Genomic DNA, 14,336 nt, shown 5'->3' with positions numbered 1-14,336 from the left:
ACTGAGTTATTGTGTGTGTGGGGGATTGTACAGTCCATGGCAGTGAGTTATTGTGTGTGTGTGTGTGGATTGTACAGTCCATGACGTGAGTTATTGTGTGGGGATTGTACAGTCAATGGCGGTGAGTTTATTGTGTGTGTGTGTGGATTGTACAGTCCATGACAGTGAGTTATTGTGTGGGGATTGTACAGTCAATGGCGGTGAGTTTATTGTGTGTGTGTGTGGATTGTACAGTCCATGACAGTGAGTTATTGTGTGTGTGGGGATTGTACAGTCCATGGCGGTGAGTTATTGTGGGGGATTGTACAGTCCATGACAGTGAGTTATTGTGTGTGTGGGGATTGTACAGTCCATGGCGGTGAGTTATTGTGTGTGTGTGTGGATTGTACAGTCCATGACAGTGAGTTATTGTGTGTGTGTGGGGATTGTACAGTCCATGGCGGTGAGTTATTGTGGGGGATTGTACAGTCCATGACAGTGAGTTATTGTGTCTGTGTGGGGATTGTACAGTCCATGGCGGTGAGTTATTGTGGGGGATTGCACAGTCCATGGCGGTGAGTTATTGTGGGGATTGTACATTCCATGGTGGTGAGTTATTGTGGGATTGTACAGTCCAGGGCACTGAGTATGGGGAGCACAGGCCACTCTGTGCAGCCAGTTCTCCCACCTTTGGATGAACCTTAGCATTGAGCGTAGGCTGCCAGCTTTATACAGCAAGCCCTGGGTCACTGTTAGATGAATCGTACTGACCAGGCAGTGCTGTGCCTTCTTGTCTTCAAGTTCTTACTGAAAGTTGTCAGTGCAGCTGTCCAGGCTCAGCACTCTGTCACCAAGGACAAAGATCCCTCAGAAGTGGCAGTAACCACTCACCAGAGAGACCACAACTGGCCAGCTCTGGCTGTGGATTTAGCCCATCACCTCCAAGTGGGTGAAGATGTCATTCGAAGGCATTATGTGGGAGAGCTGTACAACTATGGAGCTGACCTCTTAGGGGAGGAGGTAAGAATGGCCTGTGATATCATCCTTGGGGCTCACGCTATGACACAGCTGGAGGAAGCAGTGAGTGTTGAGTTGCACATAGTGGTCTGTGTTTGTGGTGTGGAGACAGCAGGGTGCCATCCTCATCTACATAGGCCAGTTTGGGCTGCTCGAGACCTAGTCTCAGAGTAAACAACAAAAGAAGAAAGCTAGCCAGGGTTGTGCCTGGTGCCAGGTTCATACAGGGTTGGACAGTAAAACAGAAAGTTCCCTGTGGAACTGGAGGAGCAGGAAAGCATGGACATCTCTGTACCAAGAGACAGCAGTGAATAGAGCCACAGGATAAATAGGAGCCTCGCTGAGCTGACCTCTCAAGGAGAGGAGGCAACTGGTCACTCAAGCTGAGGAACAGTGCCTCAGATGGAGGAACAAAGAGTACAGAGGTCCCGAGACGGGGGCCAGCTTGGCAAGGGCCAAGGCTGGAAGCCAGTGTGGCTGCCAGACCTCAGCACTCTGAGTAATGGGTGGGTGACGAGAGGTTGGCTGCTCCCAAGCCTGAGGTTACTCTGTGTACTCAGCAGCCCCTGGAGGACAACAGGGTCTACCATCACCCCTTTCACTGGAAAATAAGGTCTATTGTCTGTCGTACCTGGTTGAAAACTTAGGTAGCAAACAAAATAGCTGGTGAGCAGAGATTTGGGTTTAAATTCTAGGTTGGGTTTCAGTTTCCCTTTGTCACACACATAGTCATGTTGAGAACTGAAGTAGGGTCTCTTCATTGACAGCCACCAGGGGACAGGTCGAGTAGCTATTGCTGTATTGTTTCTCCATGTTCATCCTCAGGCCATTCTGCAAGTTCATGACAAGGAAGTCCTGGCATCTCAGCTGCTTGTGCTGACGGGGCAAAGGCTAGCTCATGCACTGTTCCACACCCAGACGAGAGAGGGCATGGAGTTACTGGCCAGACTCCCACCCACACTGTGCACCTGGCTGAAGGCAATGGTGAGTGCACAGCCAGACATCTGCTTCACTCCAGAGAGTTCCTACTGGGAGAGCCTCCATAATAAAGCTCAGGGCGGTAACCATTGTTTGACTGCATGAAACTAAAGGGCTTTTGTGTCCCATTCGCAGAACCCCCAGGACCTTCAGAACACTGACGTGCCAATTGCAGCAACAGCTAGGCTGGTGCATAAAGTAATGGAGCTGCTGCCAGAGAGGCATGGGCAGTACAGCCTTGCTTTACACCTCATCGAAGCTGTGGAAGCCATGGCTACGTTATGACAGTGACTAAAGTCCCGTGACTGCGTCAATCACTGCATGTCACTTTACACAGCAAGATCTGGAACTTTTTGGAGGTTTTTTTTTGTACAATAAATAAATATATTACTTTTAAAAAGTGCAATCCTGGCTAAATTCCACTTCTTCAGTTGAAACTGAAGATAAAATACATTAGCTGTGCTATAATAGAGGTACTTTACTGTTATTTTTTCCATTCACAAAAGCAGCTTTATTGTTAAACTTTTGTGTTGTAACTGGTTATGGTTTGCAGATTTCATTCTTACTGTGGTATTCTAGTTCATATCCCAAAGACTCCTGTGGGGATTAGTGTGTTCATACAGCTTCCATCAGCATGCTAGAGATACAGCCCAATTCCCTTTACAACATGCAGAGAGATATCCTTATGCTTGGCCCTGCACCAGGATGCCACCTGGCAGGGAGCTCTGGGTGCTGCTGCCATCAGGAGGAATGGCTTTACTCTCACCAGAGGGACCTGGAGAAGGACCCCGAGCCTGCTGTATTCGCCAGAATTGGGAATCAGATGTGAACAATGCAGCAAAATCAATTATGTAAAGTAAGATTTATTCTTTATTTTGCCAAGTTCCAAAATTGTATCCACATCAGGTAATTGTAAAAAAAAAATGTATTATCTTGTAAGACTTATGTAAAAAAAAAAAAAAAAGAACAAAGCAAAGATTCTAAAATATTTAAAGTCCAACTTTATTTTTCTTCCAAGTGTTCCAAACTGTCTGTTTCTGGGACGTGGCCATGTTGCCTGTCCCAGGAGCGAGAACACACTGTGTGGTGACAGCCGTAGCAAACCTACCTCACAGCTGGGTGGAGTGAGCAGACTGCAACTGGTTCTGTAGCCTGCAGTGCCTGAGCTGTGAAAGCGCTAACAGATGTGTGAGTGGAACCATTTACCCAGCCTGGCCACAGCCTGCCACCGCAGACCAGTGAGTACTTACTGAGGCTGAGCTATCTCTGGGATGCAGCCATGCAGTGCAGTTACTGGTGTCTGCCGTGATCACAGTTGTCCATGATCTTTCCAATAGAGAGAAGACGGCAACTCCACCACTGTGAAGGTCCTTCAGGGGCACCCACTAAAAGTCTGAACCTGAGCGCACGCACATGTGGATTCTCTTCCATTGAAAAGTTAGATCTAAGGAAGATTGTGACTGGCTAAAACTAACGATCAGATTTCATGCCTTCAAAGAGAAATGCTTCGGGTGTTGCTCAAGTGGCTGTGAGGAACAGCCGGCCATGAGCTGTGATCTCTGTAAGCACAGCTTGATTGACATAAATACCACCCTTTACCTGGTTCTAGGAGGTACATTCTCCCTTTGCCCTGCTGTACTCTGGAAGAAGTAGGCACTGCTAATGATGATGGTTTTTTTACTCTAGTTCCATTATTTGTTTTGAGATGGGCATGGTTTGTGTTTTTTGAGAATAAAACTGGCTAAATTTACTCTGGTAGGTCACAGAGAACCAGAACACAAATCATTAAGTCTCTAAGTTAGATTTGTCATCCAAAAATGTAATATACATAGAATTTAAAAACTAAATCCTGAGTATAACTAAAGGAGTAAAATATTCTACTACTTTACTAAGGGCTTTTAAAATATCTGATAAAGAAAAATTAACATTCATGTATCGATTCTCTAACAACAAAGTGCCACAAATTAAGGAATACGGTTCTCACATAGGGCTGGTATCCCCGCAACAAGGGCATGGCATCTGCCCTTAACAGTAGTGTCTCCCTAGACCGCCCCGTCTCTTCCTTAGATAATTTTACCTGGTTAAGGAAAGTGTTCAGCTAGTCCTAGCTTTTCTATCCCAGGTTGTGCTTAGATGTAGACGTGGAGGGGCCGGGGTAAATGCAGACACAGCAGTACACAGCATAAGCTTCCCAGCACTTCCCACTTTAGCAAAGAAACAGAAAAGAGCTTCACCTTGTTAGAAAAGGTCACATGAGGTCAATGTGAAGCCTGCTGAGTAGCTTTTTTTTGTTTGTTTTTTACGAGACAGGGTTTCTCTGTATTGTTTCGGAGGCCATCGGTCCAGCCCGGCCTCGAACTCAGAGATCTGCCTGCCTCTGCCTCCCGAGTGCTGGGATTAAAGGCGTGCGCCACCACCGCCCGGCTGAGTGTAGCTTCTTAAAATATGATTACTTGTGACTTAAAGTCATGGAAAACTAAGACTTAGTAACAATAGCTTAGATTGGTTATTGCATTCACTTAGAAGTTGCTATGGTCCATTACATGAAGAAACTGGTATTCTTAACAGTGCACTATAGCAACAGTGAAAGCCCTCTCACCTCCCAGGGATGGGTTTGCTAGGCAACTTTTTCTGCTTGGTAGATTAGTCATTCTTAGATCAATCCAGTATTGGACTGCTTACAAAATGCTCTATTTATCTACTGCCAATGTAAGTAGCGAATTCTGTATATACCGTTATTTTCCGTGTCTGTTCATTATTGTGAACTTATGTATATTAGTGAAATAAATTTTCAGCTTTCATGTTGTTTCCTCGACATTCATACATGTATGACAAAGAGAGTTCTCCCCTAATAAGTTTGGTGATGTTCTCTGTGGTACATTCCAAAACACTGCTGCCTTAGAAACTTGATGTTTGAGTTCCTTCACCTGTGTGGACACACAACTCTTCCATTCCCCTGCAAAACTACACACTCTCCATTATCCACAACTTCTATACCACAATCAGTTGGGAGAATGCCTTTATTTTCAGACATTGAAGAACTTAAATATGGAGTCAAAAAAGTTTCAATAAAAAACAAAATATTCTGTTTGGCCACACTGAAAGTAACCATATTCAATGCCTGACTCTGCAGAAGTTCATCATGAGTGTGTGTGCGTGCCTGCCCTGTATACATGTATGTCTGGATATATTTCTGTGTGTGTGTGTGTCTTTTAGTTACAGGAAATACATACTCCTTTTAATATTCTGATTTTTACCACTATCTTTCTCTTTTACCATTCACTCTGCCACTCCTTACCTAACCCTTGGATTTCTTTCTAGGGTTCTAATAATCCACCCCCAGGCAGCCCTGAGGCGGCTCTTGCTCAGAGTGGTTAACACCAGAAAGCTATTTTGTACCAATGACCTCTGCACACCGAGGACAGAGAGTATCCGCAGTCTCGGCAGTGTGCTTCCAACATCGAGGGCACTTTTCTCTGGCAGTTGGTACGACAATGACTTTATAGGAAGACTCCTCACGAATGTCACCACCTTGAAAAGAACACACAGAGCATCTCCAGTCATTAAGCTTGTACTGCCATGCCTCAGTGATTCCGGGGTTTCCTCCCTTCCCACTTTCAAACACAGCCCAGGTTCTGCCCCGTAACATAAACTGTCAATAGCACAGGATCAAAGAACATGATTACTGATGAGCAGATAGTTCAGGCCAACTGCTGCTCATCCAAGTCAGAGTTCTGCAACGCTTAGAGCTGGCCCTGACATTCTGGAGACAGGTACACAGCTGACTTGGAATTTTTCTTTAGAAAAAGACAAGAGTCTATGTAGCCTTGCCCTCACAGAGTGAGGCCTCCTCAGTGCTGGGACTAATGTGCTACCATGCCCAGCTCAAGTCAGGATTTTAAAATGCCAAGTTATAGAGACAGTGGTAATGCCACTAAAAACTCCAGTTATACAAATGGAACCACAACTCTTCTCCATCATTCTAGTTAATGAGGCTGAATAATGGTGAAAAAGCTCTGTAGACAGTGTACAAAGTCCTGTGATAGAAACGCAGGTGAATGTTACTGAACCTTTTGTAAGAATGGTCGAGAGTAATTTAGTTCTGAATATTCACAAAAGGAAAGTTTAGAGTCTGCATAGGAAGGGTGAGCAGGTCTGGGTGGTATTAGGCACTACATATGAGAGGCAGAACACAAGAGGGAAAGACACGGTGACAGTCACTCAATGGATGAGAAGGAACTCCTGGCCTCAGCCTCGGTTCCTAGAGCTCAGAGCTAGCGGCCTGTCTTAGAGTAGCCCAGTGCCATGGAAAGCTGGGGACCTCAGCTCTTCCGTCCTCACTCACTGCTCTCACCCTCCAGGTTGATGAGGAATGATCCCGTGAGCTCCATTCCGTCTGCAGCTCTCTCTCGTGGCTCCTGAGACAGCAGTGTTGTCTGGGAGGCCATCATTAGCTCGTTCAGCTGAGATGTGCTTGAAGTCTCCTCGGCTTGCAGCATCTGGGGTACACGTGAGAGTTACTGCTCAACTGAAACTTGACCATCAATTTTAGGGTTTACTGGAGTATACACTAAGGTTAAGTTACCCTTGTCTGTCAAGCCAAAATTCTGCCAACTTTTTTTTGTTTTTGGCTTATGGAGACAAGGTTTCTTTGTATAACAACAGCCTTGGCTGTCCTGGAACTCAATTTGAATACTACGGCCTTTCCTCAATGTACAATGACTAGGCTATCTGATAAGCCCTTTTGATATTTTTTCCTTTGTAATTTTGATCTTCAAGATGAGTGAATTAATATAAATATTCCTTTAATATGAAAGAACATAAGACTCAGATTAATTTGGTGTGCATGGCCATCGTCCATTCTTACCATTGCCAACAATGTCATATGTACTAGTGACTTCAAGTCTCAAATCTTGAAATGTTTAAACTGAGTTTACCAACCAAAATAAGATGGTTCCTTTTAAAGATTTAAGGTATTTATGTGCGTGTTTGCTGTGTGTATATATAAGTACAGGGTGTTGGATCTCCTGAAACTAGAGTGACAGGTAGTGCTGGGATTAAAGGCGTGGGCCACCACTGCTCGTCAAGAACTCATTTTTGGAATATGACCCAGATGAACAAAATTTTTCACAGACCCAGGCCTTTAGTTTAAAGCTCCTGTTTTTATGTAATCTGACACTATTGCTGAGTGTCTGGCATGACCTAAATAACCCCTGCATGTGTCACAAACTCAGAGCAAGGAACAATCAGTGACAAGTTCAGTGTTGCAAGACTGAAATCCTAGTTTCTAAATACAAGGTCTTAGACACCTGAGCATAAGAAGAGATTTCAGGTAAAGCCTCAGAGCTCCCATTTCACAGGGTAGTGACTCCACATAACAGCACTCCACATAACACACACCTCCATGATCTCAAATAGCAGCCCCGGCTCAATCACAATGATAACCTCGTACTCAGCGGCATTCTTGCCAGGGATGCTGCCAAGAAAGGAATCTCTCATGGCACATGCACTCTCCACTGCCTCCTCCAGTCCTGGCTTCTTCCAGATAGAACTTGTATTAATCCAGCCAGTGCGAAAAACACTCTTGGGTTCTAAAAAAAAAAGAAAATGAACCGAGTTATACATAGTCTAGACAGCATATAAGCTTTAACCAAGGGAGACCTACCACTCGAGAGACAAAGTTGTTTCGTAAGTTGTCAAGTTCAGGGAACAGGTGTGCCGTGCATGGGATCCCCAAGTGAAAGGTTCACATTATCAACACAAACATAAAAGACTCAAAAACGAAGCACAAGTGTGAACAGTTGTTCCTTATGACTATGAGGTTATGAGTGACCACCTACCCCCCACCCCACCCCCTTAAGTTCTAGTTTCTATGGAAACAATATCAGGAGCGGACAAAAGAAAAGTAATCACTATAAAGCACTGCATTTTGCTTGAATACAGCTTAAAATACAGCCAGGCAGGGGTGGTTCACACCTTTAATCCCTGCACTCAGGATTAAAGATGCAGACTCTGAGTTCAAGGCCAACCTGGTCTACAAAGTGAGTTCCAGGATAACCAGAGCTACAAAGAGAAAACCTGTCTCAAAACACAAACAAAACTTAAAAAGCTATAAATACAGTTTGGAACATCATAAACACATGTAAGCAAAAGTAATTTCTCAATATTGTCAGGTGCTTAGTGCATCTCGGAAGGCACAGAGACAGCCGACTCCGTAAGAAGACACAGCACTGCAGGTACATGTCTGACGTGGGCAAGCCCAGTCGTCTGCCCCGACCCTGCCTGCAGAGGACAGCTGTCCTTACCTTTGACATAGGGGATGTGCTGGAACACCTCTTCTGCCAAGTGAGGGAGAATTGGAGCAAAAGAACGCACCAACACATCCAAAATTTCTGCCAATGCAGTCTGACAGGAGCGCCGTTTGGGATCCTTCTGGCTTTCACAGTAGAGCCTAGAAGAACAGCCTGCTTAGCGCTGGCACGCTGCCCTGGCCTGGGCACGTCTGGTGCTGCCACTGCGTCTACTCCATGCTAGTTTGGACAACTTCTGTCCCATTCTACCTCTCAAGATGTACCGGTTTCCCCATGTTTGCCCAACTCTGGCTTTAAGGTGGATGACAGTCTAGATCAGTCTTTGCACACAACCAATAAAGCAACCGGCAGCATTGAAATGACTCCCAATCCATTAGGGTTTCCAGTAAAACAATGTGAGCTGTAAACCTATGGTAAGGCTGCTGAGGTACCTGCCATGTGACAGGCTGGGGCTGACAGCTCATGCCCCACTCGTCACCAAGCCCACCCCTCACCTGCTCTTGGGAGCACTGTGAAAGCCAGTGTCATTACAGAACTGCCTGTCTAGTCCAGCATGGTGTTCATCTACCAGAAGCTGTGACTCACTGTAAATGGGAACCGAACACATGAACTGCAGTAGGTTTTGATACAGATCTCACTGTGTTGCCCTGGCTGGCCTGGTGTGGAACTCTTTGCAGACTAGGCTGGTCTTGAACTCAGAGATCCTCCTGCCTGCTTCCTGAGTGCTGAGACTAGAAGGATGGGTATTACCCTCCTCATTTTTCAGACACACTGAGATTACACTCTAAGTTGCCCCAAACATGAAGCTAAGTGGCAGGGCCCAAGTGAGGCTTGACCCCAGATCCCGGGGGTAACTACTGCCCAACTGCCCACGGTGACATCCTGGATGCAGCTGAGGGCTGTGTGCTTAGTCACACTTACCTGTCCTTGACTATGCTGAAGTAGAAGCTGGAGAGTTCTCTGGTATAGAATGCTTTTAACAGCCTGATAACTTTCCCAAAATCATACTGTTTGTATGAGTCAGTGATCTAGAGAACAGAGACAGGATGCATTCAGCAGCTGGAATGAGCGGCGGAAACAGAGGTGCTGTCTCGGGGAAGCAGAAACAGAAGCGCTGTCTGGGGGAAGCAGAAACAGAAGTGCTGTCTCGGGGAAGCAGAAACAGAAGCGCTGTCTGGGGGAAGCAGAAACAGAAGCGCTGTCTGGGGGAAGCAGAAACAGAAGCGCTGTCTCGGGGAAGCAGAAACAGAAGTGCTGTCTCGGGGAAGCAGAAACAGAAGCGCTGTCTGGGGGAAGCAGAAACAGAAGCGCTGTCTGGGGGAAGCAGAAACAGAAGCGCTGTCTCGGGGAAGCAGAAACAAGCGCTGTCTCGGGGAAGCAGAAACAGAGGCGCTGTCTCGGGGAAGCAGAAACAGAGGCGCTGTCTCGGGGAAGCAGAAACAGAGGCGCTGTCTCGGGGAAGCAGAAACAGAGGCTCTGTCTCGGGGAAGCAGAAACAGAGGCGCTGTCTCGGGGAAGCAGAAACAGAGGCGCTGTCTGGGGGAAGCAGGCCCCTTCACTAGCATCTCAGAGGAGCTGGCTCAGCCCCCACGCCTGCTGGACAGGAGAAACAGACTTGCTATGCAGCCATGGCGGCCCTCCCACAACGCCTGTGACTCCAGCTTCAACATGGAGCCGGGGTCCTTGATACACACTTGCTGCAATACCAGCATGGGGGTGAGTTCTGGGGTTTCCTTTCCTTTTATAAACCCTTCCCTTCAAATTTTAAATATGTTTCTATGTTTATTGGTTCACTTTTCTTGTTATGTTTACAAACTTGCTATTACATTTATTTAGGGGTGGGGCATGTGTGTATGAGCCACAGGTCACGTGTGGAGGAGCCCCAGGGATTAAAACTCAGGTCACCCGGCTTGGCAGCAAGCACCTGTACCTGCCGAGCCATCTTCCCGCCCATGTGATTTGGTTTTATTGAGAACCTGCCTCAGAGAAGGAGCTGTAAGAGCACTAGCAGCCTTGTGCTTCCATGCACGCGCAAGAGTGCGCACACACACGTACTAAAGCATACACATATACATGCATGCGACACACATCCAAGACAGACAAGACACAAGAATGCCAGGGAATGTCATTCTAGGTGTTAGTGTTCAGGCATTGTACTGGCCTGTCCTTGGGGTTCTGACAGGACACGCCCTCAGCTGCAGCCACTAAGAGCACCACCTGTGCACATTCACTATGTTCCCTTTTAAAAGGCCCTGCCCACCTCCTCCTTCACCCTCCTCTTCTCCTGCTCCTGTCCCCAGAAGCCAGTCTCCCCTCTGCCCTCCCCGCTTTTCCCATTTACTTTCCCCCAATAAAAACCCTCCGCCCAAGCTGCCCCATGGCAACTTTCTCTTGCATGCTGCTTTTTAAAATTACAACACTAGAGACATGAATACTCAAAATAATCACTACTAGGGAAATGACAGCAAACACATACCAAGGAAAGAAGGGTTTATGTTTAATTGCTTGTTTTGTGTAAGTATGCATGCTCATATATGCATAGGTGCAGGTATGTGTAGATGCCGGAGGTCAAGCTTGAGTCAGGAACCATGCACCTTGCTTTTTAAACAGGGTCTCTCCTTGGTCTGGGTCTTAGGTATGCTCCTCTGGCTGGCTGGTGAGCCACAAGATCCAACTGTCTTCAACGTCCCAACACCAGAATCACAAGCTCCTGCCAAACCTGACTTTTTAAATGGGATCTGGGCTCTAGAAATCAAACTTGGGCCCTCGTGCCTGTACAGCAACCTCTTCACCAAGGAGACCATCCTCCCTACGTCTGGTCTGTTTGGTTTTTAAATCTGCAGTGCTGACAAGAGACCTCGGGACCTTTGTGTATGCTAGGGAAGCTCTCTTAACGCCCAGCTACTCCCCACCTGCAAGTTTTAAGTAATGGGATCACACTTTTATTTTGTAACTTTTTTAGGTCAGGTATGGTGGCATATGCCTTTAATCCCAGCACTCAGAGAGGTAGAGGCAGAGGGATCTGAGTCTGAAGCCAGTCTGGTCTACACAGCAAGTTACAGGCCAGCCATGGCTACACAGCATGACTCAGATGGGGGAGCGGTTCTTCTGGGAGTCGGTTCTCTCCCCCGTGCGTTCTGAGGATCAAACCTAAGTCATCAGGCTTTGGGGTCAATGCCTGAGTCATTTCACTGGCCCAAACCATATCATTTTTAAGACAGCAAAGAAGGGAAGGTGCCAGGGACTAATTATGGTCCCTCACGCATGCCCTCTTCCGTTTTTTCAGTGAATCTGCAAGCATGCTTCTGGCATAGGGGACACTGAGCAAAACATGTGCCGTTTTGGGAAAGCAGACTGTGTCTCTTTCATGTGAGGTTCACCTTGACTGTCAACTGGACAGGATTCAGAACCACAAAGCAGATGACATTTGGATGTGTCCTTGACAGTGTTTCCTGAGACTTTTAGCCCAAGAGGGAAGCCCCGCCCTGAAGATGAATGGTAAGATCTCGGTCAGGGACCCAGGACAAATGCAAAGGAGAAAAGAAGTGAACAGAGCCCCCACCTCTTCCCAGCCATGACGTCCCGTATGTCTTCTTAAACTCTGAGTCAGGCGGCTCAGCAGGTGAAGGCACCTGCCACCAGGCCCCATAACCTGAATCCAACCCCTGGGACTCACATGCAGGATGAAGAGAACTGACTTCCACAACTGTTCTTAGAGGACAGCCATGTGTGCGGGCGCACGCACGCACATGCATGCATACACACACACCCTGCCATGCCAAATAAATCAATGCAAAATAAACTCTTCTCTGGGGTTGTCAGAAAAGAAAAGTAACTAATAGGGAACTCTGGCAGGTGGAGGGGGTGCTGTGATAAATATGTTCTGGTAAGGACATCTTTGGAAGCGTTTGGGGGGGTGTGGAAGAGGTAAGGGTTGTGGGCTCAGGAAGGCAGGATATTTAGTGGGTCATTGTGGTGGGAGTCTGGAAGGCGAGAATGGCAAGAAAAATGAGGACAATGGAGACCCAACTCATGAGATTTTAGAAGGGGAGTCTGCTGGAAACTGGCCAGATATCATCCATGTTACATTCTGGCAAAGAATGGAGCCACACTTTGCCCTTGTCTTGGTAACTTTTGAACATTATTTTGTGTTACATTCTAGTGTTTTGCCTGCCTGTATGTCTAAGCACCACCTATGTACCTGGTGCTGCAGAAGCTACAAGACAGAGTGGGGTCCCTGCAAGTGCAGTTACAGATGGTTGGGAGCTACCACGTGGGTGCTGGGAATCAAACTCAGGTCCTCTGGAAAAGCAGGCAGTGCTCTTAACTGCTGAGCCATCTCTCCAGCCCCTGTCCTGGTAACTTGGGTGAGGCTAAATTTAAAAATAATGCAAGAAGCTGTCTGGGAGAGAAAACTTGAGGACAGTATGGCATCCATGCTGTGCACTGCTACTGTCTGCTCTTGTTAGTCGCCTGTATGACAGAGAGCACAAGGTCTGAAAAATGTGTGATTGGTGAGGAAAGGCACCTTTGTGAGATTCAAGCTGCATATCCAGCAGATGCAGCAAGAGCAGCAGCTGTCAGTGTTAGAAAGACTACAGCCACTGCAGGGAAACTTGTGTTCTTTACTGGGACAGTAAGAAGATAACCTGAAGTCACGACCCCCGCCACTGAAGGCTCCAATTTCTGAATGTCCAATTGCATTTGAGAGAGCCTGAACTGAGACATCCACTGAAGGGTTCCCTGTTCAAAATCAACCATGGAGGGAAGTGTTTTCCTAGGTTCTACCAACAAAACACACAAAAGCAGCAGCAGCTGCGGCAGAAGTGTTGGTGGCGCACGCCTTTAATCCCAGCTCTTGGGAGGCAGAGGCGGCAGATCTCTGTGAGTTCGAGACCAGCCTGGTCTACAGAGTGAATTCCAGAACAGCCAGGGCCACACAGAGAAACCTTGTCTTGAAAAACCAAAAAGAACAACAACAACAACAAAAGAGGACAGAAGACACCCTGAGTTACAGCAGGACCTGACAATGCGGCTCATCTGCATGGTACTGTGTTTTCAGGCACACAAAAATGTAAGGGTTACTGGGTCATGCAGGCTCCTGACAGCACAGTGGAAGGAGAGAACCAACTCCCATAAGGTGTCCTCTGACCTCCACACATGAATTCCGGTGCACACACACTAACTAAATGAAAATAAATAAATAAATAAATAAATAAATAAATAAATAAATAAATAGCGATAATTCAGCAAGGACATGAAAATGCTTCAACCCACAGTCACTTCGAACTGTGTGGAGCATAGCAGTGTACTTTCTGGGGAGCACTAGCTATGATTTCTAGCAAGGTCCACCCACTAAAAGTTATGGGAAAGGTGCTGATATTATTTGCCAAAACCTGCTGTTGTATACTGACCTTTGTCGAAAAATCCTGAATTAAGTGCAGCATATACTGGTCTATGACGTACATATCTTCGACAGGAACAGAATCTGTCTTTGGGTTAAAACCAGCCACATTTCCCAAGAGAAAGCGGAGTGTGTTTCTAAGCTAGTCACAGTAAGAGAAAGAACAATTAAAGACAAGTCATGAGATTTTCAATTTACCAGTTACTTTACAACCGTTAATTTTTTTCTAAGTTCTGTTATTTTCTTTTAGTTTTTTAGACAGGGTTTCTCTGTGTAGCACTGGCAATCCTATCTGTAGACCTGGCTGGCCTAGAACTCACAGAGATCCCCCTGCCTGTGCCTCCCAAGTGCTGAGATTAAAGGTGTGGTTACCAACCCCCAGCTCAGGTTCTGTTATTAATAAGATTATTAAATCCTATTATTCCTAAATAAGATTGCAGAGGCACAACCTAACTCTCATTGTAAAACCCAGTTTTATAGAGAAACAACCACTGGATGAGTTTTTCCTTAACTCTCTTCTGGGCCAACCACCCTTCCCTAGCCAGCTTTGCTTTGCGCTTATTCACAAAAGGTTATGTGATGAACAGTCTGTACATTAATCAGATTTAAAGACGTATACCTTCCCTTAGTGTGACTATCTTTACACA

General features: G+C 46.4%; 2 protein-coding genes across 6 annotated transcripts in view; one reads left to right on the top strand and one right to left on the bottom strand.

Moving 5' to 3' along the window:
• Nucleotides 1-4,775, top strand: part of Rab3gap2 (RAB3 GTPase activating non-catalytic protein subunit 2) — an 87,374-nt gene extending 82,599 nt beyond the window's left edge. For 3 of the 5 annotated variants that reach the window (XM_005082435.4, XM_005082434.4, XM_040737390.1), the window contains 3 exons: nucleotides 781-999; nucleotides 1,822-1,980; nucleotides 2,110-4,775. In XM_005082435.4, the coding sequence (XP_005082492.2) occupies nucleotides 781-999; nucleotides 1,822-1,980; nucleotides 2,110-2,259 (528 nt within the window). In that variant the 3' untranslated portion in view covers nucleotides 2,260-4,775. The remainder of the gene's footprint in view (nucleotides 1-780; nucleotides 1,000-1,821; nucleotides 1,981-2,109) is intronic. The other 2 variants (XR_002385392.2, XR_001197194.3) reach the window with 2 other exon arrangements.
• A 201-nt stretch (nucleotides 4,776-4,976) lies between these two features.
• Nucleotides 4,977-14,336, bottom strand: part of Iars2 (isoleucyl-tRNA synthetase 2, mitochondrial) — a 41,734-nt gene continuing 32,374 nt past the window's right edge. Inside the window, exons 18-23 of the mRNA XM_040737391.1 lie at nucleotides 13,700-13,831; nucleotides 9,207-9,313; nucleotides 8,280-8,425; nucleotides 7,375-7,565; nucleotides 6,329-6,473; nucleotides 4,977-5,505 (exon numbers count right to left, since the gene is read on the bottom strand). Of these exons, the coding sequence (XP_040593325.1) occupies nucleotides 5,363-5,505; nucleotides 6,329-6,473; nucleotides 7,375-7,565; nucleotides 8,280-8,425; nucleotides 9,207-9,313; nucleotides 13,700-13,831 (864 nt within the window). The 3' untranslated portion in view covers nucleotides 4,977-5,362. The remainder of the gene's footprint in view (nucleotides 5,506-6,328; nucleotides 6,474-7,374; nucleotides 7,566-8,279; nucleotides 8,426-9,206; nucleotides 9,314-13,699; nucleotides 13,832-14,336) is intronic.

The sequence above is a fragment of the Mesocricetus auratus genome, unplaced genomic scaffold (assembly GCF_017639785.1).
Source record: "Mesocricetus auratus isolate SY011 unplaced genomic scaffold, BCM_Maur_2.0 Super-Scaffold_100676, whole genome shotgun sequence".
NCBI lineage: Eukaryota > Metazoa > Chordata > Mammalia > Rodentia > Cricetidae > Mesocricetus > Mesocricetus auratus.
The sequence above is the reverse complement of the archived record's forward strand: the minus strand, read 5'-3'. Positions and strand labels throughout refer to the sequence as shown.